Below are 26,833 nucleotides of genomic sequence, written 5' to 3'. Positions count from 1 at the left end.
CGAGCCTGAAAGGTTTGAGAACCCCAGGACTACTACACACTGCTAGATGCTGAACGAAAGGCGACATCAAATTTTCGGTAGCAACAAAAACCCTAAGGAAAGAACAAAATCATTGTCAGATGATAGGCCTACACAAAACTGGGACAATTTATTTCCAAATCAAATTAAACCGGAGGTCTGTGGTCACTATCAGCACTTCATTTGGCTGCGGACTGGATGAAAAGAAATTTGTAGATGAAAACGTTTTTGTGATCAAGAAGTGGAAATGATCACATGTTTTTAGTGCGTAATAATGTTGAGACAATGATGTAGTAAGTGCATCATGTATGGCCCGATGCGAAAAAAACAGACACAACTAAGCTTACTTTTACTTGTTTTTGTTGTGTCAAATAAATGTAAATGCTTGTGCGTTAAAGTCCTTGTTGGACTTTTCAATTTTATTGGGTTTAAATCGCCAACAATCGGCGAAATCGCTGGTAAGATCAATCGGTAGATAAAGCTACCGGAGAACGTTTTAGATTTAACAACTTCAACACAGATTCCTTGTAATTGTCGATGCAAGCTTGTCGCGTAGGGGTTGATTTGGCGAACATTTGATAGCCTTTGGTTTGCCGAAACAACGGCTTCTTCTTCATGGTCTCGTTCTTCAAGCGTCTTGCGTCCGTCAAATCCTGTTTAATATCTTCCACCGCTGTTTGGTAATCACGAACTTGTGGTATATCGCTCAGTACAGTGTCCTCGCCGATTTCACCACGTCGTTGAAGCAACTGGCGTAGATTTTTGTAGGAGCTGCTGTTTTCCCAAACATAGAAATCGTAGTCCGTGGCACAATCCACTGATTCCCATTCCTCTTGTTTCTGTGATACAAATTTGGGAGATGAACTACCTGTCCTTGAAGTTACATCTAAACTAGGCTTGGTATATACAATTGAACATGTTCGGGACGTTGAAGATGTGCAACGTCTTGACACCGAACAAAGTATACATTTTTTTTCTACATGTCAACTCTATAGGCGATAATTACTGCAATACATTACTGATCTGTTCATTCTGCTGATGAAAAACAACCAATTTACACCTTTGTTTAAAAAGAGTGTTTTCAAGTTAGCGTAATATTTCATTTGACACTAAAAATCATTCAATGAATATACTTTTCACAGAAATGGTAATCCTAATTTAGACTTTTAGTGATTCAAATCTCACATGTACTTACCCATGACTCAAAGTAGAGAGCAGTTAAAACATATTTTAAGAAATCCTTGTTTTGTTTGCGTACAGGACACCTGCCAGTGAGAATTGATGCAAGGTCGGTAGTGTGGTTGTAACGTTTACCTAGGAGCCTGATCAATTTTATGCGTGATCTGGCATCCAGGCCAAGACTGCAAAGTCGAAACTGAAAATATATAAAATTCTTAACTTCATATAAATTACCAACACCCTTTTCAATTAACATGTTGTAACTTAAAACATACTTACAACAGCAATAAACATATGTAAAATAATTCAAAGGTAAATTTCCCCAGAATACATTTAATTCAAGTACATGGTATTATTCTTACATGACATTTTAGCAAAGACCAAATTAATAGTCCCTACCTGTAATGTGACAAATCGTGCTTTAGGCACCCTTGGTGAATTTGCTGCACCAAGATAATCTGTGGTCCGTACACTAATTGGAAATTCCCTTTCACATGCTGCATCACTATCAAGCTCTTTAGGAAACTTTGTGCAAAACTCTGTAGGTGGAAGTACATTATACTGTTACAAGTTACTCCACACCTAGACACCATCATATGGAATAAATAACTCAGTCAGTGCAAACATTATCAAGATCTGTGTAAGCTGCATACAGATGGCCACTCTTTCTGCACTGATGGGACCTTATAGGTCGAAACAGTGGCCGTCTGTATGCAGCTTACACAAAATATATTATTGGCTCTGCTTTGCTTATTATCAAGATCTTTTGGATATGGATCAAAACAGATAGATATTAGTAATAAGTTGTTTAAAATCATTCTTTACATTTTAAATACAATGTTGCAATGAGCTGAATTTTTTTATCAAGGGCAGCATAATGTAACAGTTTGATTTGAAAAAGACATACGAGAAACAAATTCATAAACAGCTTACAAAAGACGAAAACTAAACACACAAACCTTTTAAGGCTTTGCAATGCTTTTCTATAGCCGGTGGTGTAAGATGAAGGAAGTTTTGGACTTTTAATAATTCCAAAGAGGAAAACTTATCTGGTTTAATGCCGAGTTTAGCTGTGAATCCCATTCTAAAATATGATATATATATTGATAACCAGTCCTTTTAATTAGTAGCATTAGCCATTTCAATCAACAAAAAGACGTTACCGCACGGGTAATGGAACAATATAGGGATCGAATGGTGCAAGAGCAGGCCATGTATTTGACCAGTCTTCATTGGCAGCCAAATTCATCCAGAATGAGTGGTGCTGGTAGAAAATATCCCGAAGCTCAACTTTTTGTTTTTTTTCCCTTTCGGCATCATGATTTAAAAATAATCTTGGTGGTCTGGATGGGAAAGGAACCACACTCGATTCTGGTGCATCTGCAAAGCAAACAAACATTTTCACATATGCCCAATTTGGATTGGAATCATTTGTAAAGTGATTAAAAGAAGGTCAATTTTTTGAGGGCAAACTGATTGACAATTTTATTTTTCCTGTCCTGATAGCAGTCTAATTACACCGTAAACATGTGCAGTGAGCTTACGAGAACCGAACAGCTTTGAACCGTAGGCGGCAAAGCTTCCTTCTATGCAATAATCTTATATACTCCGGACTTTTGAGTGTTTTTATTTACATCAGCATGAACGTACATTCCGTTACATGCGAGCACTGTGGTGTAATAACTATTTAAGAATATAGGAAGTGAATTCGCGGCAAATCTACCACTACAAAGTACAATAAACAAAACTATTAGGATCGCATATTTTTCTACTTTCGAGTTGTAATTTTGTTACTCTGACTAACCTGTAGTGTACAGCACACCAAGCGCATCATGGTGTCTTACCACTGTTGTCCGTTTGAATAAATGTTTGACAGCGAACATTACTTCATACAATTCGTAACCACGAACACACGTTCCGATTTGGAATTGTTTTCAGGTTTCAGACACTTTCTGGCATTTTTCAGCATTTACCAAATCATGCGGAACGTCATGGACCAATGGTTTTTGAGTACTTTTTAAATCATTGCATGGACTGTTTGCCCTTAAAACATGTTAACATATCCTTTGGACTTTTAACGTTAATTTATCGTTAATTTTTAAAACTTTAACGTTATTTAAATTTTATTAACAATACATTAACAACCCAAAAAACTCTGTTTTCTGATTTGAATGTTTTGTGATGTTTTTTATCAGGGATTTCCCCGAATTATTAGTGTGGGTGGAAGAAGGAAAGAAACAGGGATATATATACTTTTGCACAAAGTACAGCAGTTTTATTTCACTAAAGCAATGGATGAGTTTAATAAACCATCAAGCTCTTCAAGTTTTATGGAATCCATAAGAAAGCTAACAAATCCCGATGAAAGTGCAGGTAAGATGGATTAACATTAAGTGTTGTATCTTATATTACATTACTCTTTGTATTGTAGGCTAAAATAACTCCAAAATAAACTAAACAAACATAATTTTCATAATCTTATTGTTGTTGTAATAGCAAAGCATGAAAAAATTGTAATTTATTTCCATGTATGTTTTGTTTTTGTTTAAATAGGTTCAGACACACCCAAGTCCACAAACAGCATGACATGGTCGGAATTACATCCAGCATCTCCAATGTACGAGTCCCCAAGCTTTGTGGGTGTGTTAGCAGGATCTCCAACAATACCTGCTGTGTCGTCACATGCAGTATCACCAGGAGAACATGCAAAGGACAACCAAATCAGTTTTCGGTATGAATCAGCATAAATTTTCAGCTTGGGAAGTTTTTTTTCTTGCCAACACTTTCAGATATGGTTTTTATTTGTTGCATGGTAATTGGTATTGTCACGGTTGATTGGAAAGCAACATAGGTTTCAAAAAATCTTCTGTCAGTTTTGACGTTTATGTTATTTAGATCGCCTCCAGTTCATGAATCTTCGTCACTCATGGAACTGCAAACTGTCACTCCTTCAAGAGTTGGAATTTCACCAAAAACAATACTAAGTATAATGACAATGCTTTCTCTTTGTTGTAAACAGTGAAGTCCTTTTTGTCACATCTTTGTTACTTACGTTGGTTCAACCATTCATTTTTTCTGTTTTTGAAGAATATTTTGAAATGTTAAGTGAATTGTTGTCGAATGCATAACTCAAAATAAAATAGCTTTTTTGAACAGCCACAAATACAGACACTTGGTAAGTATTATTTCAAAACTTTTACTTCGAATAAGGAAAGTTGCCTGTTGGTGTTTTCCCAGATATTTTCAAATATGACCAAGCCTCCAACACTTTAAATTTTATTGTTTAGAAAAAGTTGATGACGCCACAAAAGACACAGATGTGAGTGATGTGCCTCCACTTAGTTCCATTTTCCTCCCACAAGATCTTTTGCCTCCTGAACCTCAAAGACATCCCTCACCTCTTGCAAAAATCAGAATTCACAATTCAAGCTCAGTAGCGAGTGGATCCTCACAGAAAGTTGGAATGGAGCAATTTCGAATAGTGATTGGCGGTAGTAGTCCAGAAGCATCTATGCCTGAGGTACCCCTGCAGCAACTGTAGTAAAATTTGTTGAGATAAATCTAGACAAAATGTTCTAATACACATTCACAACTGCTGTTCATGTCCTCAATGTGAAGTTATGAACATGTGTCCTATTTAGTTGCTTGAAGAAAGCATATTTGTAATATCATATACCCAATGGATTTCCTTTTGATTCATTCCACAGGAAGATGCTGACATAGAGATTCCCGATACTAACGTTCGGCCAAGCACAAGCAAATCCAAAAACATCACTTTCAGCCATGGTAAGTTTTGTGTTCTGTTAAAATGGGAACGTTTTCATGAACACAACACCCAATAGGAAACATAACAGGAAAAATTCTAATTACCATTGACAGATAGTGATGAAGAAGTAGATAGGAGAAACGTGAAGGACATTCAGGAGGATTTGAACATTGACCAGGACCTGTTGACTGAGGGTAGAAAAGTTGCCAGAAAGGTATCTCGAGTTCGCCTGTGTGCAAAAAGAACCGTTTTCATGCTGTGTCGTTTATTTTGTAATGCGTGTCTCAGGGTACCTCCACCAAGCTGCCTCGTGAACTACGTGGATTAATGGGTGAAGCTAATTTACGATACGCAAGAGGGGAACATGATGTCACCATCAAGATGTGTCTGGAAGTTATAAGACTTGGTGAGACCTTTTCTTACTGTTTGATTGTTAGTATTTAAAAAGTATTCGACTTGTGTTTTTTAAAGTAGTAAAGTATAACATAACTTATGAGCGCTGGTATTTAACCACTGTAATTGGCATTTTAAAAACAAACAACGTTCTGTGGATGAGATGCTCATCCAACAGTTGGCCTCGAATCAAAACAATTTGATGCCATAACCCGACTCGCTGTACATTAAATGCTTTTAAAAAGTTAGCTATTTTTTAAATAAATTGGTGTGCCACAAACCGATCCACACGACGCAAGTGTGTTGCGAGCCCCCAAGGTTTGAGAACCACTGGAGTAATGACATAAAACACAAACATGCATTTGGCAATCTTGAAATAAAAAATCCTAAAAACGTTATGTTGAACACTGAACGCATTTGAATGCACTAAAAATGAAATGCAAGTCGCCAGATTTTAATATTTTACCCATAACCATAATACCAACAGCACCTTACGCTGCCGAACCGTTTGAAACTCTGGCGATGATATACGAAGAGAGAGGAGAGACGAAAAAGGCTCTTCAGTACAGTCTGCTTGCTGCTCACGTATCACCCACCGATGCCGAACAGTGGGTTCATCTGGCCCAGATGTGTCTCCAGCAAAACGATCAGTTCAAAGCTCTCAACTGCTTCTGCAAAGGTGCGTTTCGATCGCAGTCCAAATATTTTTTGTATGTTGTTCAAATCACATTTTCTCGATAGAAGTCTGATGTTTTTGTTAACATTTTGGCTCGGTAATTTGCACTCAACAAATCACCTGATAGTTACGCATTGTTGAAACGTAGACATCCATTCCCCACCCTATAAGATATGGTAAAATATGCATAACTTGGACGGAACACTCCACATAGAAGACGTGACAATAGATGCAGATAGGCATTAGACAATAAATACATATTAAAATTTTTGTCATACAGTCATTATCTTTTTGACTTTCGCTTTACCAAGGTCGTGTATTTTCTGCTCGTCTTAGCCCAACATTTTGTCCGTCTTAGCTTTCTACGCCGATCGAACGAATGTCGAAGTAGCACTGCAGTGTGCAGAAATGTACAAGGATTTCGGGAGTTGTTCCAACGCCTTACCCAAGTACAAAGCGGCAATGGCAGCCATGAAAAATCCCGACAAAGCAGTTCAGCTCGCAAGGGACGCGGCAAAGTAAATGCAATACAACATATCGAGATTGGTCTTGTTGCAAAAAAAAAAAATTTATACGACTGTAAAATAGCTGGTACTGGAAATGTAGCTAAATTTTTTTGGTAAATACCTGTTTCAATTCTGCATGCATCAAAGATTGTTTGGGGACTATTTGCTTTTTACGTATTTTTCTATGCCTTCTTACAATAAGTTGTTTATTATATTACAGGTCCTTTCACGCCAAAAGAGAAAACTGGTTTGGGGCGGAGATGCTCGAGGATGCGATGACCCGCCACCCGTTGTTCTTCAAGGATGAGGACATCAACATGTTGTGTGAGCTACTACTTCTCTGCGGGAAATTCAGCCACGTTTTGAGGGTGGGTTGTTCGCATTCCCTGGTAGTAAACGAAAGACAAAACTATAATTAAAATCAGCAAATTGTAAAGTCTCCGCAAAACAAGAATGATGACTAATGATGAAGTAGCTTTGTACGATGTAATTCAGTGAGTGGTATTGCTTATCTCAACTCAACGCATGGATGTTTTTCCCTTAGGCTTTGATGAAACACTCCGGAATCGTACTCCGATTCGAAGATGAGATACAGGATCGCAGTAATGACGAAGGTATCAAAGAATATCGGTAACATCAGTGTATGTAGAACCCACATTCTTCATAAAAAAAACGCCAAAGACATTAATGACTATACCAATTACAGGGTGTTTTTGCATTTTCCCTAGATTTGATTTTACGTCGTAACACTTGAGGTAATGGATTTACTTCTACAGAATGCACCAATTTTATGTATGACCATGATATTAAAAAATGGAAAAATTATGCTTTTTTTATTCGACATTTAAGTGGCAACTTTCAGTATACTTGTATAACTGGATGTATCATATAGCTGTGGTTTTTACATAGGCCTTGTATAATGCTTTCTGTTTCAGATTACAGCGGTTTAGTTGGGATTTCGATTCCGAACTCGTTGGCGGTCGATCTTCGATGCAAGCTTGCAGTTGCCATGATTCGTCTCAACAAATCACAGTTGGTCGATGACATGGTGCAGAATATATGTGAACAAGATCCGGCCGATATTGGTAAGTACGCTATTAGAAAAACAAAAAATAGGCATGTTTTCTCAAAAATACTCTAAAAACGTCAGTTGCCAAGACATTAAAAAATATATAGTCACTAAGGAAATGTATTAAATGAATATTTAAGACCCTGATCCCTGTAACTTTTCACGCAATAACGAAAATATGAATTTGGCAAATGGAAAAACTGCCATTGTCAGTACCTTCTTGTTCAAACAGCTCTTGGCAAAATAAATTATGTACGTTTAAATCCAAAACCAATTAAACCGATCATCGTCAATGCGAGGAACCTTCAGCCCCGTTTTGTTAAACTTACATCTTAAATACAAGTCCTAAATCTAGCAATCTTCTTGTCAACATGCTACCGATGCAACAGTTTTAAATACTACACTGTGTTCATCTTTAGTGTGGTTACCTGTAACTGACTGTGACACCATAGCTGAGACCTCTAACATATCTCAATAATATTGAACACAGGCGATCTCCAATTTGACCTTGCCGAAACCTTTATGGACGTGAAGGATTATTCCAAAGCCCTCACTATCCTGGACATCCTCGTATCCTCACCAAGATACGGTTTAGCAGCTGTTTGGCTTCGACATGCAGATTGCAGTGAACTGTGCGGACATACGGAAAAAGCGTTGTTTAGCTACAGGCAATGCATTAACCTTGCTCCAGGATACGTGCACACTTACCTCGTGTATTCCTCAGTACTGAGGAAACTGGGAAGATACGATATTGCAATCCAGGTCAAGCCTGATTTTAATTTTTTTAATTTTTACATAAATTTTTTCAAGTTTGTATTAAATTAATTAATTAAATACGATTTAAGTTCTAGTTTTTCACAGCTAGGCTTTCAAGTGAACTGCAAACAGTGCACACTCCATCTGTTTTGACCTGCCAGGTCTCATCAGGGCAACTAGGTGACTAATAACGATCTTGCCGGGGAAATCGCCACAGACAAAGATTAGTCCACTCTGTGATAACTTTGCAATCGACCCCGATCCGTCGGGTATCATCCATTGGCTAAACTGTCGTAAGCCACAAGCTGCATTGATGAATCCTTACCAATCAAATCAGTATGAATGTGCACTGTCTGCAGAATACTGATTATTATTGGCTCATCTACTTTTAAGTGTGAAATGTTTGTTTATAAAAATATGCTCATTTACAGGCGCTGGACGAAGCCACAGGCTACGAATGTAATCCCAAACTTCGAATGAAACTCCACATTGAAAGATATAACGTGTTAAAGTCCTGGGGAGAGTCTGGGAGGTAATAACAATGTCCAACATACACGTGTTGTATGATGTACTAAGTCACAAGAAAAAGTTTTTTACTGTACATTAGTACTTGGAATGATAAAGTTTTGCCTTACGTAAAGATTCTTTTAAATGGTAAACCCAGTCGATCAAATCTGTACACTTTTATGACCAAACCCTTCAACTAGAAATTTTTTTTAGGAAGGATAAGTTGACTGTTGCAGCCGATGAAGCCCTTCTTTTATTCGGAAATAGACTGAAGACTTCGTTAATTGATAGAAATGTGAGTTCCATTGTAGTATTACTGTTTCTAAGCATGTAGATGAACGACACTTGTGTACACCGCATTGTCGTATTTAACGTGAAACATAGAGGGAAAGGTCAATATTGTCCTGTTTCGGTATACTAAGATATTGAATCTTAATTTAAAGTACAATTTGGATATATTTTATCAATAATTGTAATCCTGGTAATAGCCGCGATTGCTTACATGAACAATATATCTACATTTGGTTGGTTTCGACTGTTTCGAACTTGGCATAAACAAATAGTTGAACCATGCCTACATCGCAGTGCGTTTACCGATGCACAGGTTTTTTTTAAGTATCATTGAAATTAAGTCCCATATTGCAGACATGTATATGAAGCCAGATTTCGTATAAAGACAGACATACGTTGTTGTTGATGCCAGGCATATTGTATTTTAATATTCTGTCCTTCTGGCACAAATAAACGTATTTTTTATTGACCGACGTTTCCCCTGCTATGCAGCAAGGCTTTTCGAGGTAAACCAAGCTGCATAGCAGGTGAAACGTCGGCCAATAAAAGTGACGTTTAATTGTGCCGGAAGGACAGATATGTTACGCAACCACTCCATATTCAACAACACAATTAGGGTTCTCGTTTAAAACCACTTTCAATTGTATGTTTTCAGCTGGTGCTGGTGCGGCGTCGTCGTTCTTCAACAAATCCGTTATCAGGTACGGCAACGTACAGTAGCATACAGCTTGATAATGTTCCAAATCTGGATTGTTTACGTCATAGGTGACGTCATGTTGGTACGTGAGAAGACAACTGGTGGAAAGCCCTCCCAACCTTCACCACATACAGGCTTGGCGTCAGATGGTAACACGGCAGTTTTAAACAAAGATGAATGGATGGAAATGTTTGAGGTAATATATGTGGAAGATGGTGATTTGCGTATTTTGGTTGGAAAGGGTTTTGGAGTAAAGTGTAGAATGGGCGTCCTGTATGCAAGTGATCTGAATGATCTAAAAAGAAACGTCTGACCGTAACATCAACAACGTTTATCCAAATAAATCTAAGTTGGTTAATTTTGCTTTCTGTTGTAAAAACATGTTCACTATCTAAGAAACTGACAGCCTGAAACTAAAGTTTCTGAGATAGTGGACATATTGAAAATAAGGTGGAAATCGTCAGGGTCACTTGTAACATAATGGGAAATGATTCCCAGAATCAATTCACAAGTTTTAAAAACAAGTGATTAGTTTCTGATATTTGGGTTCAGGTGATATTATTTTAAATTACACAAAAATCGTGGTTGCATGCAATAAACCATGTGCTCACATTCTTTTTACAAATCAAAATTTAAAAGCTTTACAAAAGTTTTATTGTTCCTCAAACTGTAACTATGGACCATATTTCATATTTCTTTATATCAACCATACGTGATTTAGGTCACCATGGAGATGTTGGTCACGTGCAAACGTTACCGTGACGCAGCGAATCTCGGTGAAGCGGCACAATTCTTAAGTGTGTGGGGCGATAACCCCACCTACCGGTTACCCATCGATTACATCACTTTCTCCGCTTGTATGCTTGGAGGACTTTACCAATCCGCATACACGTACATAAAGTAAGTAAATAGTATGATTCAATTCCGTCAACTGCTGGCAAAAGTGTTGCTTTAAGTTTGCTTGTTCAGCCTCTAAGCGTTATACAGTTTATTATGGAAGGTTGTTTATTGTTGAGGTAACGTTAAGTTGTGTTAAATACGAGAACATGGGCGTCTATGCTTGTCATACTTGCAGTATGGGCGCTTGTATTTTAACGTCACAATTTAATTTGTCATTGTGCCCCCTAAATAGCCGAAAAGAATCTTTTGCACGTTTGGTTTGGACTTCAATTAAACAAACACAATTTATCAAACAAAATCAACAACAATTCCGAAGAATGTTTGAAAAAAATAGTTTAATTGTGTATAACTACGGTTGTGGGTCATATCCCAGTTGTGTGCTATACCATAATAGTCGACAAAAGTCTCAAATATAATATTACCAGACCAGTAGTTGAATATTTCTCTGTCATTTAGATCTTGGGTGAAGCAACACCCAGAGAAAAACCAGCTGTGGAATTTGTTTTGTCAAGTCACAGCAAGAACCGAAGACCAACGTCATCACAGATTTTGTTTGCGGTTTTTGTCAAGGGTATGTGTGTTATTATCATTTGATTTACGCGACCGAATAAAGCCACTACTTCGGCAATGAACTAGTGATTCTATGGAATCGAGTGCTGGAATTAAATCTATTTCACGTTGAAACTGATCGATTCGATTCGGAGTTGCTTTATTCGATTCACCCGCACAGATCCAACACAATTGTTACGGACAATAGACTGGAACTATCCGAAAAGTCAAAAGAACAAGTGTTAAATTTGTTGACAATGTAGATAATTTTTATCCATTATCCATGTATTGCCAAATGTTTTACGCTGATTACAGAAAGCTGGTCTGCACCAATTTGAATAGTTCTGTCAAAGATCCCATCATGGTTTTCTGAAATTCGAAATCGAATCCACAAGAATTCACAATTACGTATATTTATGCAGTTACCCGATCACCATGTGCTTGGGATTATGAGTGGCCATATATTGCTTGCTTCCGGATCCTACCGAAATGCGTTGGCGGAGTACGTGAAAGCTCATAAAAAGGTACTCGTTTTTTTCCTGTGTTTAGTTCCAGGAAGTACATCACGGTTATATATCAATACTCGACAAACAATTTGAGACCTTCTCCGATGTCAAAGTGTAACAGTTATCATTCTCAAGGATCATAGGACCTGCTACAAACCAGTAGGGAATATATGCCTTCGTTAAAACTTTTAAAGTTATAAAAGTAGGTCTTTCACACAGCAAGTCCTTTTACTTCCACGCATAAATACTCTCATTTGACCACACCCAAAAGACGCCATAGAAATCCCATCAAACTACTACAGGCTAAGAGATATGACGATAAAAATATGTGACAAAAGTATCAACTTTGCTTGGGTCTCTTGTAGGTTTAGCGTTGCCTTTAATTTCTCACTATTTTTCGGGCTTTTTTTCGAGTATACTTACACCTCCGAGCTTGAACCGGGCATGTTGTTGTAGGCACCAGACGACCCCCTTCTACTAATGTTAATAGGAACCATGTTCATCCACATCGCCTCCCAGAAGTTCAGCGAACAAAAAAACTCCCTCATTGTGCAAGGTCTTGCCTTCATGCAGAAGTACCTGAAGGTTTGTGGGCATTTTACATTTGAGAGAAACTCAATATTGCCTTGATTTGGTATATTTTCCATTTTATCAGCCTTTATGACTAATTGTTTTTTGAATAGAATCTCTAAAACTTCAAACAATAGTTTGAATTTAATTCGAGCAAAGCAGGACGTACGACTATATTACAAATATCGACGACCAATCTTAAAATTGTATTAGCCAACTTTATTCGCAAAAATTGGTGAGCTCCCCATTACCTTTATTACTGCCCCATGATATAAGTAACATATAATAATTTAAATCCCAAACACAAACTTAAGATTGTATTCACAAGTTTATGTCGGTTTTGCGATAGACAACAAGTAGATAAAATAGTTTCGCCTTTAATCAAACTACTGTACATTTAGTCGAAAAAATAGACAAATTTTTCATCCTTTCTTTTTTTTCCAAACCTTTTTTGCTTCTCTTAAAGCAGTGTTTCCCAACCTGTGGTACGCGTACCACTGGTGGTACGCGACGGCATTCCAGGCGGTACGCGAGCACCTTTCTGTAATTTGCGGATATAGTTCGAACTTAAAAAATCGTAAGTAATTTCCAAATGTTTATTACTTCATCACCTAGGTTACTCTGTAACACTCAACTAGGTGGTACGCGTCGCAATTGTTTTACCTCCAAGTGGTACGCAACCACAAAAAGGTTGGGAAACACTGTCTTAAAGCAACACACTCATCTCTCCGCAGGTGCGGGGTATTACTCAGGAGTGCTACTACAACATCGGACGAACCCTGCATCAACTCGGCTTGGAGCATTTCGCCGTGCACTACTACGAGCGCGCTCTCGAGTGCCCTCCGCCGACGGTGATCGATACTGCAGTCGACAGCAAGGTGGCGCCCGCGCACGTTGCCGACAATTCGATGTTCGACCTGAAATGCGAGATCGCATACAATTTGTCTCTTATTCATCGCCGATCGGGAAATCACGCGGTTGCGAATGACATTTTGGCAAAACATTGCATTATTTGAAGGTCCAAATTGCAAATGTTTTTTTACGAAAAGTCCCGAAACGGTAAAGTGCATGTTGATGGCCAGATCGCTTGTGGGTTGGAAATGCAAGTTGGGAGTTTGCACAGTCAAAATCTACGTTGGTCGTTAATTTTGTGAGTTTTGAACAGAAACGACGACTCTTCAAAGATGCAAGTAGTCTTCGGTTAACAAGTCAAATTGTTGCAACAAATATTTCCCAACAAACTGAACTTCAATTATGTCACCTTCACCTTGTGTCATTCCATTTTACGCCTTCTGTTTGACTTGACAAATATATATAAACAAATCGATTCTTTCGTGTTTACTTACCAAAACCATATTTACGCGCTACACTTTTATTCGTTCTTCATAAAAGGCGGAAAACAAGAGGTTGGCACTCCAGAGGCGTAAGAAAAGCAATGGCAGCAAAGCTATGCGCAGATAATATTTGTAGAACTTGGAAGTATCTAAACGGTGACAACTGGTGTATTTTCAGGGAAGGGGTATGTGCCGGAGTAGGTAGTCTAAAAATATATTCTTCTGTGGGTAAGCTAACGAAAACACACACAATAAAGTTGCATGACAGTGTGAAGTGAGTTAATAAATAAAATCTCTTCATATACACGAAACTGAGTTTTGGAACCGTCTTGATCGCCGGAAAATTTATCGGCCTGTGATATTAAGCATGTGTTTTATTGACGCCCAGCATCAGCACCCACCGCTTTAAGCCTATGCTTCTCTGCGGTTTTGAAGTAGGCCATTGCCGAACTCTAGTGTTTGTATTCAAACATGCACCTATTCTATCAAACGGCCTGAAGCGTCCTAAGCTGTCTGTGAGCTACCGCATTCTTTGCCAAACGGGTCTACGTTTGCGTATTGGCATTTGTGGTTGTGGAAGGTCCATTAAAATGCTCGGGGCTTCCATGAGTGGTTTTTGCTGCGGACGCGAACCCCAGTCCTTGTGAATGCTCCCAATTCGTCGCATGGAAGCTCGTGTTGTCACGGGAGCGAACGGTTGTGCAGTGGATTGGTCGTGGGGCGGCCTTTCCTGGGGTGCAACTCGTCGCCAGCTCTCCGACGCCTCTCGTGGTTGCAGTTCTTTTGAGCTTGGTCGCTCTGGACGGGTCTGCGTGGATGTATGTTGTCAATTACGAATCTAAGGTTTTAGTTAATATAGGCAAAATGTAAACATGTGTGATTATACGTGAATATCGAACCTGTTTGGTAGGAAAACTGTCTGTCATCTTGCGTCGTAGGGCCAACTCGCCAAGCGTCGGTGAAGTTGTGCGTCTGTACATAGCGGGATTGGAACAGTGGCGTGCCTTTGAGCGCCACCTAACGACTTGATCAAATATCGAATCGTCCTCCTTTTTCCACAGCTGGTGGCGTTTTTTGATTAAGCCCCCTAATTCCCAGTCATACCGTTCCTTGTTTTGTTGTTTCAAATGCAATCCGTTTAAATGTTTGCGCCCATCTTTAATTTCGCCCAGTTTCGAGTCGTTACGTTGGGGGCTCGGGTTTGTAACTTTTGTGGCATCCTCCGGTGAATTTTCAGGCCTTGCAGGACCATTTTCGTTGCGCTTTGACCAGATTGACTTCCGCAGTCGGTTGAGGACTTTTCTATTTCGGCCGCGCAGTGGCGGAAGTATTGGCTTAACCACTATGGACGTTACCATGTTGGGCAGAGGATCCGCTCCCAGTTCGAGGTAATTAGCCATGAAAATAGCCGACTGTCGAGAAAGGGCTCCGTTCGACGCATGATAATCAACGCCATACTCCAACCTACCATCCCTGCAAAGCAGCATTTTCGAGATATGTAACGTTTAATTGAATGTACATATGGCTTCGACTTTGTGGCGGTTGCATAATTTTGTTGATAACAAGTTGATTAAAAAAATTTTAGTCAATCGTTGTGGATTCCTTCATTGTTAAGTTTTAAACGCAACCACAGTTTACCCTTACGAAAGCTGCAAGATGTAAAACATGCATAATTCGTTTTCTTTGAAGCTACAGATTTTGTTTGGCAATTTTCACACCTGATGGAGAAGCCACCAATTTGTGACGGCGAGTTGTTTAACAGAAATCCCCGTGTTTCAGCTGTATGACGTAAGTCCATGGATGAAAACACTTTGGGTTGAAACCCAAGTTCTGACCTCGAAACTTCGGGGGGAGCTCTGTAGTATCTGTAAGATTTTAAATATTCTACCACTGAAATCATAGACGAAATATGCTTGTATTTAAGTAATTTGCATAAAAGCCAAAACTAATATGGTGGTCATTGAGCAGACGTTTCAAACACCTCTGTGTTCATCATCAGTGCTAAGTAAGAATGAGTTAGGCAGGCAGGCAACTGTAGAGACAAAAGCAACAGAACACAGTGGTGTTTGCAACGTCTGATCAATGACTAGCATTGCATAGCATAGACAAAAAAGTTGGTATATTTTGCAATGATGTTGTAATATCTGTCGAAAAGAGCATAACTGAAAAAGTGCTATTTCATTTTCAAGACACTTTCAACGTTTCGTTGTTTTTTGGGGTATTTAGTGTGTGTTGCACCATAGGATTAGTAAGTAACATGGTACTGTACCTTTGTTCTTTCAGGTTGGCGCTCTGTCGAACAATCGGGGTACTTTCCATTTCATTTTGTTGTGCTGGCTTCGCCTTATGCTCAGGTAAGTGCGAATTTACTGAAACCATGCCCTTGCTGGGGATAACAGGCTCGGTGTTATCTGTTTGTTCCTTTTTCGTTTCCACGTCACCTTTGTCTCCTTGATTTGTTCCTGCCTCTGGCTCACCGCTCTCAGTCACCAGTTCACCCATTTTCTCTTCTGTGATGTCGGGGACTTTCTGAAAGTTGCTGTTGATTGGGAAGTGGATCACCGGCTTGCTGAGCTTTATTCGAGTCCTGCGATGCCGGGAAACTTGACTCTGTGCTGCGGGAACTGTCACTCCATTTACCAGCGGTTTGTCTGTTTTGGGCGCAGGCCGTGGACTCGGTGTAGTGGCCCCGTTTTTTACAGGGGATGATTCGGATTGTCGTCGTTTGGCTTTTGCGGTTGAACGGGCGTATTGGTCGTAATCGCCCTGCGTGTATAATAGTCCTTCAGCACAAAGCACTCGTAATCACACATTATAGTGTCCTACGTTAACAATATGCGTGAATTCAATCAACACTTATATCATTTTTTGTGCTTCGTGTGTTTATCTTTAATTTTGTAATGTAAACGCTTTTTTTGTACCACATTCACAGAAACGTTAATTTCAGGCCTCAGGGCCAGTTGCAACAGAATGGGGGAATGATTTCCAGCATCAACAAACAAGCACTTTCTTTGTATGCGTAGAGAAGAAAGGTAATTCTACTACGCGTAGAAAAATATTTTAATGTTGTACTACAAACAAAGTTTTCCTTATATGAAACCAATTATAGGTACAGCATGCATGAACATTGCATTATTTAATATAATTACCTGAATGTGCACTTCCGACCACAAAGACTTGTACTCAGGCGCCAGCGAATCGCTGACAAGTTTTTCAGGGCCTTCGACGTCTTTTCGCTGCACGTTATTCAAATTTGACTTTCTGTACTTATCCAAATTGAGCAATGCCACCTGGCTGGTTCGTCCTGGCTTTGCCAAGGCACCAGTTGATTCAGCCAGCACTACCTCGCCCATTGTAAAAAGCTAAGTTTGTTACTACTCACTCCAGAACATGATACCCTGACAAGAAATGAAAACATGTGTTTTTGATTTTAGTGACGCCAAGCACTTGGTTTCATGGAGCTTGTTACGGCGGCGTGCGCCAACAGAAACCAAACAGGGTACGATTTTGGTGAAGTGCGGCTGATTTTTTTCTGCCTGCCTTCTGCCACTAACTTGTTGCGTGTTAAAATCCCTTGGATTGGAACAAGTTGCTGTATTTGTTGTGATTAGCCTACGTCCATTTTCGAAAAAAATTTACCATGGCTAAGCTTATACATTCTACATGAAATTGTGTAAGGATGCAGGCTATCTTAAAGCTAGCCAAGCCCGGAACTATTTGACACAAAAATATTAGCCTGTGGATTGACATAAGTCTGCCTAAACTTACTTTTTCAGTCCCATGTCTTGAATACCTCAGTAAATATTTGCAGCAATCGCTGAAGGGTCTCATTGGGCTTACGTCCTGCAGGAGATTGTTTGGATACAATTTTGCTTGTACATAAACACGAAAAGGCGGGTAAGCGGGCGGTTGCCGGCGACCAGCTCACATTGTGATCGAACAATTGAACAATAAGCGTCGAAATTTGAACCGCTGCTGTTCCAGCGATACGGGAGAGCTACTAAACCTCATGGTGGATGTTAAAGGAAAGTTAGTAAGTTTAAGTTAAATAAACAAGATTAGGGTCATTTAAATTATAGCAGTGTAAATTTTTTAGTCGATATGTAGTAATTGATTTGTTTTTATTTTTAGTGTTTAAGCAGATCAAAAAATGGGGATAGTAATAATAAGAGTAGTTTCCCTTTAACGCGACGAACAATAACATTTTCATGACCTCACGAAAACTGGTTACATTTTTCGGAGGATTAACCCAGCATTCAACAAAGTTGGGCCTCCCCGAAATTGGTTTTACCACCAGGAGATTGCGTTCTTGACGAAAAAAAATTTTTCGAATCAGTCAACGATTCGGATTTTCACTGAGGAAATGCAGTGCTAATGATAGTTTACCGAGATTTAGCCATTTTTTATCTTAACCATTTTCCATTAAATAATTTAATATTTTCAACGTATAGGTTTCTTCAAAATTTTATTTTCATAATGCATCGGTGCGTACATTTACCACCAAATGAAAACACTATCTGGAACTTTTGTGACAAAGATACTTAAATTCACCAGAGTAACAGCGAAAACACGTTTATATCAATCCGTGGAGCGAGATGTGCTTATTAATTGAAACATAAAGCATATTTAACGAAAACCACCCAATGACTGTCAATGGCTGCTGATCCAAACAATAACCGCAAAAGTCGTTACTGTTCCAATACCCTTCCTGCTGCTCATCAACCCTATATGAATACTAAAGTAATACATTCGTCTACTACATCAAACTCGACACAAGTATGTCCTGTTACTAAAAAACTGTCGCCTGCGCAACATATTGTTTTCCCGACACACAAAAGCTGCCTATGTTGATTTTGCTGCGGACGCTTCTCTTAATCATATTATAGGATCTGTTATCATAAGCGCCTGGTCCCAGAATAAGCGACAGTGCGTGTTGGCACCTTGTATTGATATCGACGGATGTGGCACTCCGCATGGCAAGTCACGTGTCACGGACGATCAAAGCGACCAATAGGCGGTGATTTGAGGGTGAAAGGGTTTGCGCCGAAATGTGTATCAGGTTGCACGTGCCCTGTGAACTGTAATTCAATTTATACGAAAGTTAACAATACGGTATAGGACAGCTGGATCATATCGCGAATCCACAAACTGAGTTTTTGTTTGTGATAGTTTGGGAATTTTTAAGAGGGCGGACTGCAAAAAAACAATGTTTGCCATTTAATGTAAAGTCAGGAAACAGGGTTTGCCACCTCGTTTGGCTCCGTGGTCCACCTGGCCCATTTAGTCGCCTTTATGATAAATTCCTAACATACAACATTGTATTAATAGATATTGTATAAGTGGTAAAGTGTACTTTGCGGTGATTCGAATGTAATCAATTGATCGTGCGCTGTCTGCACAATCGTCTGGCATAATGTGATAGCCCGTAAAACAGCAAACTGTCAGAATACAGAATCATATAAAAAAACCGTCCAACGAAACTAGTTTCGAATCCAGGGTTGTTAATCCCACTACCTACAACACGAGTAAAATTTGTAGATAACACCAGAAAAGAATTTGATGCTTTTCTAAACAGACTGACAATTATAAGTAATAAAATTAGCATTGTATCATGCTATCCTGGAAATGTTTCTTCATAGCGACATATTAACTGAAATTTGACCAGAAAACAGTTTTAATACAAATCTTCAATAAACGATTTCTGCCTTTTCCCACTTATATCACATCTCTGCCATATGAAAACTTCTGTTCAAGCCGATTTTACGACGAAACTCTGTACATTAACGCCGAAGCGGCATACGCTAAATTTGTCATGTTGCCAGTATCGATACTCTGTGTTTTTGCTTACTGGTTGATAAGCTCTCTTTCAAAACGTAATCCTCCTCCGCAAAGAGCTCTTTGCGCTCAACCTTGACAACCAGCACTCAAGTAGTGTCGATGCCGGGTCTTTTTGTAAAAAAAAAATTGCGCGTAAGTTCGTAATTTCACCGCGGTGTGCTTCGAAAAGTGGAAACCGTCACGTAATGAAACCGCAGAGCAGATCGTACAAAGCCAAGGATATACTCCCTATTGTTCGGGCATGACTACCGTCGGCAGCTGCTTTTTTATCGACATAGTGTTTTTGTTGTTGAATCTCTCGGGAGCTGGTCGTGACAGGAGCAGTGAGTGTCGACTTTGTGGCGACCAACGGTGGTACAGGATGTACCTGGGAACTCACGCCTCTGTTGTGATGGTTTCGTCTGATGTCTTGACAGATGGAGATGTTGTAGCGTTAGGCTGCGACTCAAGCGACTTGTGTTGTTATACTCTAGTTCTACGCAAAAAAAAATATAAGTTCGTGTCCTTGAACAGAGTGGCAGTTGCTTTAAACCAGTGCTTCCCAACTTTTTTTAGTTCGCGACCCACTTGTAATGCAAGTTGTATTGTGCGACCCACAATGAGATATGACCAAACGAATGTTACGTATTGATAATGCAATAATTTCGTGATCTAATAGAAAACTGTAATATTTTGAAGTGCTTCGCGACCCACCTGAAATAGATTCGACCCACCGGTTGGGAACCACTGCTTTAAACCATTACAAATTTTAAGAGGCGTGTCCGATCTTATGAAGCAAACATTAATGTCCTGCATGGTGTCATCTTGATCAACTTGGAAACAGGGTTGTCTGTCAGAGTCGTGTGAGTCATTTTCATTTTACAGAAATGCGGGCGGAATAGAAGCTCTTGACTGATATTTAGACAGTGTTTAAGTATTGCATAACGGAAACCTCAAGATGTCGCTAGCAAGCTACTGATACAGCATTCCTCACGCAGGTGGTGATTGGCAGCATCGGTCAAGCACCCGACCCATATATATGGAAGAAAACCTGATCAGGATTTGTGCCCGGGATATCAAGGGTTCAAATCCCGGTGTGGTCCAAAAAATAAAACAATTGGCACTTTTAATGGCATTCTTCTCAAACGAGACGAAGGGTTTGCAAAAATTAGCCATAAAACTACAACCAAAGCTATAAAAGGATTAGGGTGCTCACATTCGTACAGAAACAGCTGTGGATGCATTTAAAAACATTTCGAGGCAGTGGTCCAATTTTTCATTTTATTATGAACAGCTTCCACTTATATACAGTCTTACTTTTAGGAGACAGAACTTTTGCGTTCGACGTTAAGGTTTTAAGATTGTGAAAATAAATTTATCGAATGTGATGTAGTGTTGAATTTTCCGTTTAAAATGTAGTTTACGGCAGTAAATTCATTGACCAAACAAAGGTTTCCAAAACCTAAAATCCCTTTTCCAAAAACCTAAAACTCATATATCTGCTTTTACGTCAATTTTCTATTTTGGGCTGCAGCTATTTAGGATTTAGGACGCGCCGAAAACAAAATTTCAATCGAAGGCAGATGCACCGGAAATGGTTTATTTAAAAATAAACAAATCAATCACAGCAAGATAATGGAAAAACGCAGTGTGATAAGATGGAACATACTATATGGTCAACATAAATATGACGACTACAAGCGCGAGGAGAAAGTAATGGTGCTGGAATGAAAGATAAGAAAAAATTCTAAAGATGAAGTATATTTGTACAATTGGTTCAAAACCCGCGTTGACCAAAAGTTTGGGCGGCAAAATTTTATGTACCGTTTTTTTCTTCAATTATGAAGTACACGAGGCACCTATTTACACAAATTTTTTTGAACCATTTTGGTAAGTTTTGCTGCTTCCGTCGCAGTGTTTATTCGCTATTTCTCTTCAAAAGTAACTTTTATGGAAGCAAATTCTAGGTGAATCTAATTTTAGTTTTAAATGCTGACTCTGGGGACAATTTGTATCAATGCTGGAACCATTGCACTGTAACAAAAGGAACTCAATAAAGTATTACAACTGTATATTTTCGAGTTATAACAAAAAAAGTATGTTTCTAGCAAATATTTTAGATGAATGCTAAAATGTAACCGTGATTTTAACCGTTTGAGACAAGTTGCCAACTAAATCACGCATTATTTCAGCAACTGACATCAACGATTTGTCAAAAAAACTAAAACCCTTCAAGAAAAAAAACTAACACGCGGTGGCGCTGCGCACCGATGACGCCGATGATCGATACGATGCGCGGTCATCCGTGACCGGAGACATGGCGGAAAAGTAAGAATCGAGACGAGTGGGGTGGGGTTGATGAAGGGAAAATCCCCGCCGTAACTCGGCGTGTTTTTTCCTCCGTATAAACTGCGCTCCATCGGATGAGGAGAAGTTGGGTACACGAGAGGTGTTGTACCTCGGCCCTACATATGAGGAAATTGATTATTTTGATTCGGGTTAGATACACGATGGCAATTTTTTGATCCAAATTTTGTTCAGCACTGCAATATTGTAGTCATTCAACCTGTTTTAGTGAAACCCGCATAATGTCATAATCCGATACGTACCCAACCCTTAACAATATGTACCTTGTATGTTTTGCTAATGTTTCATTGTAACAGAAATGAAACGCATTTACTGCACACACATTTTTTATGAGGAAAACAAAAACAACAAACAGAAAAAAGTCTCGGTATTTTACTATACTTTGCTACTTACACAACATTAATGTTGGGTCAGGGATGTCGTCGTAGGAACATTCAGAATCATTGTCCGCACAATTTAACTCCATCCGTAGCTCCTTGATAGAGGTATGAAGTTTGATGAGTTGCATGAAGAGTGATTTATCTTGCTCTCGCATCTCGTGCTGATAAAGCAGAATTTTAGTTTATCAGTTTCTCACTTAAATTCTCTCTTATAAAAACGAGGATCCAATGACCAGAAGATGCTCATCCACATAAAACGCAGATAGCAAGCAAAATATATGACTTCCTACTTCAGCTCTATTTTATTCTTTTGTTTATTTTACCAATTCCCGTACAGATTTTGTATTTACTACCAATTTTGTATTTACAGAAACTGAGGATGCCGGGGAAATCGATTTTTCAATGATTAAAATAAAACCAGCTGATTTCAATCTAAAACCTCTATAAGTTAAAAAAAAAGCCATTTCGAAATAGCACAAGAAGTGTGAGAGAATGCCCCGTGCCCCCCAGGAGAGCGTCCCGTGGCCCAAGTGGGCATAGGCCACCGTTATTGGGAAACCATGATCTATACTATGGTTGCATTGGGATTCACCGTAACCTTACCAGTTCAAGACGTATCCACTGTAGTCCTGTTGCAACGTCCACTTTTCCAGGGTCCACTTTTCTCAGCTCTGCCAACCTGCTCCGTGCCATGCTTGTCATAAACGTTGGACTTTCATCCTCGTGCGATATCGCCTTCGTGTCGCCTTTACATAATATCAGTTGTTGCTGTTATTGGAACACTTGGTAACGTTGCGCTGTGTTTTGCTTTAACAAAAGTTAGTTTTTGGGTATAATGGGAAAAGAAAGCATTAATCACTTTCTTACTTACGTTACATAATTTGGAAAATAGATTTTTCCAGGGTGCCGAACCATTTGGAATAAAGTTTGTTTTGAAAATCCAAAATAGGCAAAAATTATCTCAATGTGTCCGATATACTTGATGACCTAATGCCAATTAGAAGACATCTTCGACTTACTGGAATCATTGGACGGATCGGGAGAGCCCTCGTCGCTTGCAAGACTGTCGCCATTACCACTATCGGCGCTTGTGTCGGTGAAGCCCAAACCTTCAAGGAGTGGATACTGGCGCTTAATAGTGCGAAAAAAACCGGACCGAAGTTGTTGTGTAGAGTTTAACGAAGGCTGCGTGGGTTCTACGCAGCTTTGGTCGTCTTCTTGAATAGAGGACAGTACGGAGTTGTCTGATGGTCGACGTTGCCTGTTGTCCTGGTAACCAGGAGGTATGTAAAACGGTGTGGTCGACTCTTCAGGGGATAAAAATACGGCATCAGATCGAGGACTAATTTTTGTATCCAACTCGGAGTGTCCGCTGTTGCTTCTCTGAATTTTCTGATGGTGCGCAATGCTGCTTTCAATATCGATCAAAAGTCCGGAGGTCTTTTTCTGATCTGCCCCTTCTCTCTCCTGTTGCTCTTCGTGGTTGCTATAGCGACCTGAGAGTTTGAACGGGGCTTCCGTTGTTTCGAGTTGGAGCGCTTTTGACATGAGGCCCCTGTTTCTCGGGAATCTCCCAATCTTGGGTTGGTAGCTTGTCATTCCCAATTATTCAAAGGTTTTCAATTAAACTCTTCAATAAAACACTACGCTGTAAGACAAAAAGTCATTGCACTTTCTGTTGGCAAACCAAGTGCAAATGTGTTGAATAAAACGTGCTCTGGGGTAGATTAAATTTATTCTCGCAGCAATCTCTCGTTTGAAAAACAATCCAAGCTGTGTTGGATAAGCGCGTTGCAGATCTAATCGCCTACAAGCAATCCACCCTATAGAATGCACGCCTACCTCAAAATTACTGGGAAACGTGAGTGTAGAATAACACGAACGTGTCATGCGCAATACCTTACAATTACACAGCGCCTTATTGTATTCATCACGTGAATACCGATGCAAGTGACCTCAACTGCATGCCCTACTGTAGGGACTTGCATATATTGGCGGCGTTTGGCACACAAACATGCAGAGCGACCAACGTCACAATTATGTCCCTGATTTCAACTGCATGTCTTTGTGTAAGACGAAAAACCGCGGTCTTTTAATTATATTTACATTGACCGAAGGAAGACAGAGCTCGGTACAACATGGATTTTGAACTTTTCCACTGCTTCGTCACGAAAACAAAATGTTTCCTTGCTATATATACGGTAGTGGCAAGGGTTCGCAGGGCATTGCGCGAACACGTTTGAGGCCAAGTGGATTGTTAAACATGGCAACTCCGCTCACATTGGTTCCATATTATTCTGATAAAACCTCTCTAACGCTTAAAGCCACCACTGTGCATAACATTGTATTTTGACGTCGGTATGTATGCACGTGTAACTCGTGTCATACCATAATAGTAGTGTTCGCGCATTTCATGATGTACCTGCCCCATAGAACGCAATAAACACAACACTCTTTGTGAGTATACTGACGCGATATCTCCACTCCAAACAAACGTCCTATTGTAGTTGCTCCAATCGCAACATTTCATCTGCACATAAGAATAGCGGACATGCTTCCTTTACCAGACCTGGCTCTCCCAAAACAGGTCTAAACCAGCTAGTGGTAAGACTGCTGACACGACAATATGATTAACTGCTACTGCTGCTCAGTCAGCATAAACCTCAATAGACTAGCGCGAAACATCATGGGCCAGAGAACAGTCAAGTTGAAACAGAAGGACCCTTGTGCCTGCCAATCCACACACGCCGGTACCAAGCAGAAACCTTAATGTTATTCGCGCGACCCGTGTTGATACAAAAAACACTTAGGCCTTGACTCCTTAACGAGTCGTCTTATCTGATGCTAAGCCACAACCAATACGCTGCATGTTGAATGTTTGTGTTGTTCGCCTAAAGGGGCCTCCTCGATGGTGATAGCGTTTTAACTGCGTTGGTCGGTTTTGATAACCGGTTGGAGGCCGCACTGAGCCTAATTGCTGTAAAGATTTTGAAACGTCCTTATCGCAAACAGATCTATGTAGAAAATGCCCTTCGGTATGATTCACCTGATTACCCGTTACCGCCCTTTGAGTACATGTGACATGCTTTAGAAACTGCAGGAAAGTTTGCAAGTTTTACTTTTTGTTACTTCAAAAGTAGTAAATTTCACGCAAGACTAACGTGTTGTTTGCTGTTAAGTGATTTGGTTTTCACATACATAAAACTTCATGAAAACTTAGGCTTCCAAAAATATTTCTGCTGACAGATTTTGTTACTTAGAAACTTATTTTAGAAGAATGGATTGTTGCTGCCTATCCACTGACAATTGCAGTACAGCGAAAGTAAATCTGCACAGTCATAGACAGATCCAATACAGCAACCAAATTTTGTCGTCTAATTACTGAATCCGCGTCGGGAAGCATATAATCAACATTTCTTCCTCGCCTCTTAACATTCCCACGTCTAATTAAGGCTCCGAGTTACCACAAGGCTCTGGGAAGTTACTTCTCCCCGATGTCGCGTTTTATTCGACTCCCGATGACCCTTCGACTCTAGACCAAGTCTGCGAAAACCTTTTAGCGCGCAGTCGAATGACTCTCTAAGTGCAATGCTCCAAGGTTAAACGCTGTCATGTGCCACAAAACGGCGGCGACATTTGTGGCTACCAATCCTTAATCTGTTTACGTACCATCGCTTTGATCTTTAAATACTCGTGACTTGCGGGAAGCCAAACTTCACCAATGGCCTTCTAGCTGCAGCCTCCTTTTGTAATCTGCGAATTCCTGTGTAAAATCTTCGCACCCCTCAGGCCCATAGTTGTCATGGGCCGATGCGCACCGTCGCCTTGTCAATCAAACAGGCACCCACAGCAATAATTTCACGATTAGGCTTAACGCACTCACATTTTTTTCTGACTTAAATTATGAATAATCGTTAATAACTGTGAAACATTGGTCGCCATAACTGCCAAAAATTTCAACTATATAGACATACCACGTACTTCCTAACCCATATATTTCTTGCAAATAGAGCTGTTTGGTGAATTTTGCATAATTCTGTCCAAAGCAAAAAAAACTCGGTGCCTAAATTGAAAAAGTGGGACACAAACGAACCCAACCCAGCATTACGCAATTTCTGGCCAAGGCCAACCTAAACCGTTGCCACAAACGAAGCCAGACTCCATTGTCATGCAGTCATTCAAACCTATGCTCGTTATTGAACTAAAATAACTCATTCTCGTCAAACGTTGCCGCTTTTTGAACTACTTCTCGGTTCACTTAGCACAAACACGATATTGGCGTGTGTAATTGAAACTTTCGCGTTGTAAAAAATTTCACACGAACTTCGTTCTTTTGATGGACAACCAACCAGCGACGACCAGGTACGGAGGGCCTTGGCAATATTGATTGTTGTTTTTCACTGGGACGTAATCAATGTTTCGTGAAGGTAGTGTGTGGTTGGGGTCACGGTAGTTGGTAGTCAAGTCATGTTGTATAACGATTGTTTTTTCTTGACACGTATGGAACAAGTCAAAACATACCTAGTTGTCGAGGAAAAGATATTGGTACACA

At 39.7% G+C, this 26,833-nt stretch overlaps 4 protein-coding genes across 7 annotated transcripts; 1 reads left to right on the top strand and 3 right to left on the bottom strand.

The window, feature by feature from the left end:
• Positions 1–311: 311 nt before the first annotated feature.
• Positions 312–3,157, bottom strand: LOC145911539 (small ribosomal subunit protein mS35-like). Its single transcript, XM_082998924.1, has 6 exons — positions 3,002–3,157; positions 2,361–2,577; positions 2,157–2,281; positions 1,597–1,736; positions 1,214–1,393; positions 312–857 (listed from the first exon to the last, which is right to left on the bottom strand). Exons 1-6 carry the CDS (start codon positions 3,078–3,080, stop codon positions 483–485), a joined length of 1,116 nt encoding a protein of 371 aa, XP_082855050.1. The 5' UTR covers positions 3,081–3,157; the 3' UTR covers positions 312–482.
• Positions 3,158–3,424: 267 nt separating this feature from the next.
• On the top strand, positions 3,425–13,668 carry LOC145910904 (general transcription factor 3C polypeptide 3-like). 4 transcript variants are annotated; one of them, XR_014403220.1, is made up of 23 exons: positions 3,425–3,570; positions 3,751–3,928; positions 4,093–4,181; positions 4,485–4,717; positions 4,905–4,983; positions 5,077–5,177; positions 5,252–5,369; positions 5,844–6,035; positions 6,391–6,550; positions 6,759–6,906; positions 7,083–7,152; positions 7,474–7,623; positions 8,098–8,369; positions 8,795–8,895; positions 9,084–9,165; positions 9,817–9,862; positions 9,927–10,054; positions 10,580–10,758; positions 11,215–11,329; positions 11,730–11,831; positions 12,270–12,398; positions 13,118–13,472; positions 13,549–13,667. XR_014403220.1 is itself a non-coding variant. In XM_082998120.1 (22 exons), the coding sequence occupies exons 1-22, from the start codon at positions 3,489–3,491 to the stop codon at positions 13,397–13,399; spliced, it is 3,030 nt and encodes a 1,009-aa protein (XP_082854246.1). In that variant the 5' UTR covers positions 3,425–3,488; the 3' UTR covers positions 13,400–13,668. The 4 variants fall into 4 exon arrangements, 2 of the variants coding, with proteins under 2 accessions (XP_082854246.1, XP_082854245.1); XR_014403221.1 differs by lacking the exon at positions 13,549–13,667 and having other exon boundaries at positions 12,270–12,960; positions 13,118–13,250; XM_082998120.1 differs by having other exon boundaries at positions 3,425–3,564; positions 13,118–13,668.
• Positions 13,669–13,747: 79 nt separating this feature from the next.
• On the bottom strand, positions 13,748–17,111 carry LOC145911346 (uncharacterized). Its single transcript, XM_082998662.1, has 5 exons — positions 16,867–17,111; positions 15,987–16,483; positions 15,436–15,582; positions 14,617–15,190; positions 13,748–14,525 (listed from the first exon to the last, which is right to left on the bottom strand). The coding sequence occupies exons 1-5, from the start codon at positions 17,068–17,070 to the stop codon at positions 14,238–14,240; spliced, it is 1,710 nt and encodes a 569-aa protein (XP_082854788.1). The 5' UTR covers positions 17,071–17,111; the 3' UTR covers positions 13,748–14,237.
• A 4,007-nt stretch (positions 17,112–21,118) lies between these two features.
• On the bottom strand, positions 21,119–23,925 carry LOC145911465 (uncharacterized). Its single transcript, XM_082998803.1, has 4 exons — positions 23,301–23,925; positions 22,885–23,027; positions 22,295–22,442; positions 21,119–21,999 (listed from the first exon to the last, which is right to left on the bottom strand). The coding sequence occupies exons 1-4, from the start codon at positions 23,878–23,880 to the stop codon at positions 21,779–21,781; spliced, it is 1,092 nt and encodes a 363-aa protein (XP_082854929.1). The 5' UTR covers positions 23,881–23,925; the 3' UTR covers positions 21,119–21,778.
• Between the last annotated feature and the right edge of the window lie 2,908 nt (positions 23,926–26,833).

The sequence above is a fragment of the Ascidia mentula genome, chromosome 8, assembly GCF_947561715.1.
Source record: "Ascidia mentula chromosome 8, kaAscMent1.1, whole genome shotgun sequence".
Classification (NCBI taxonomy): Eukaryota; Metazoa; Chordata; class Ascidiacea; order Phlebobranchia; family Ascidiidae; genus Ascidia; species Ascidia mentula.
Note: the sequence above shows the minus strand (reverse complement) of the source record. Positions and strands in the feature narration are given on the sequence as shown.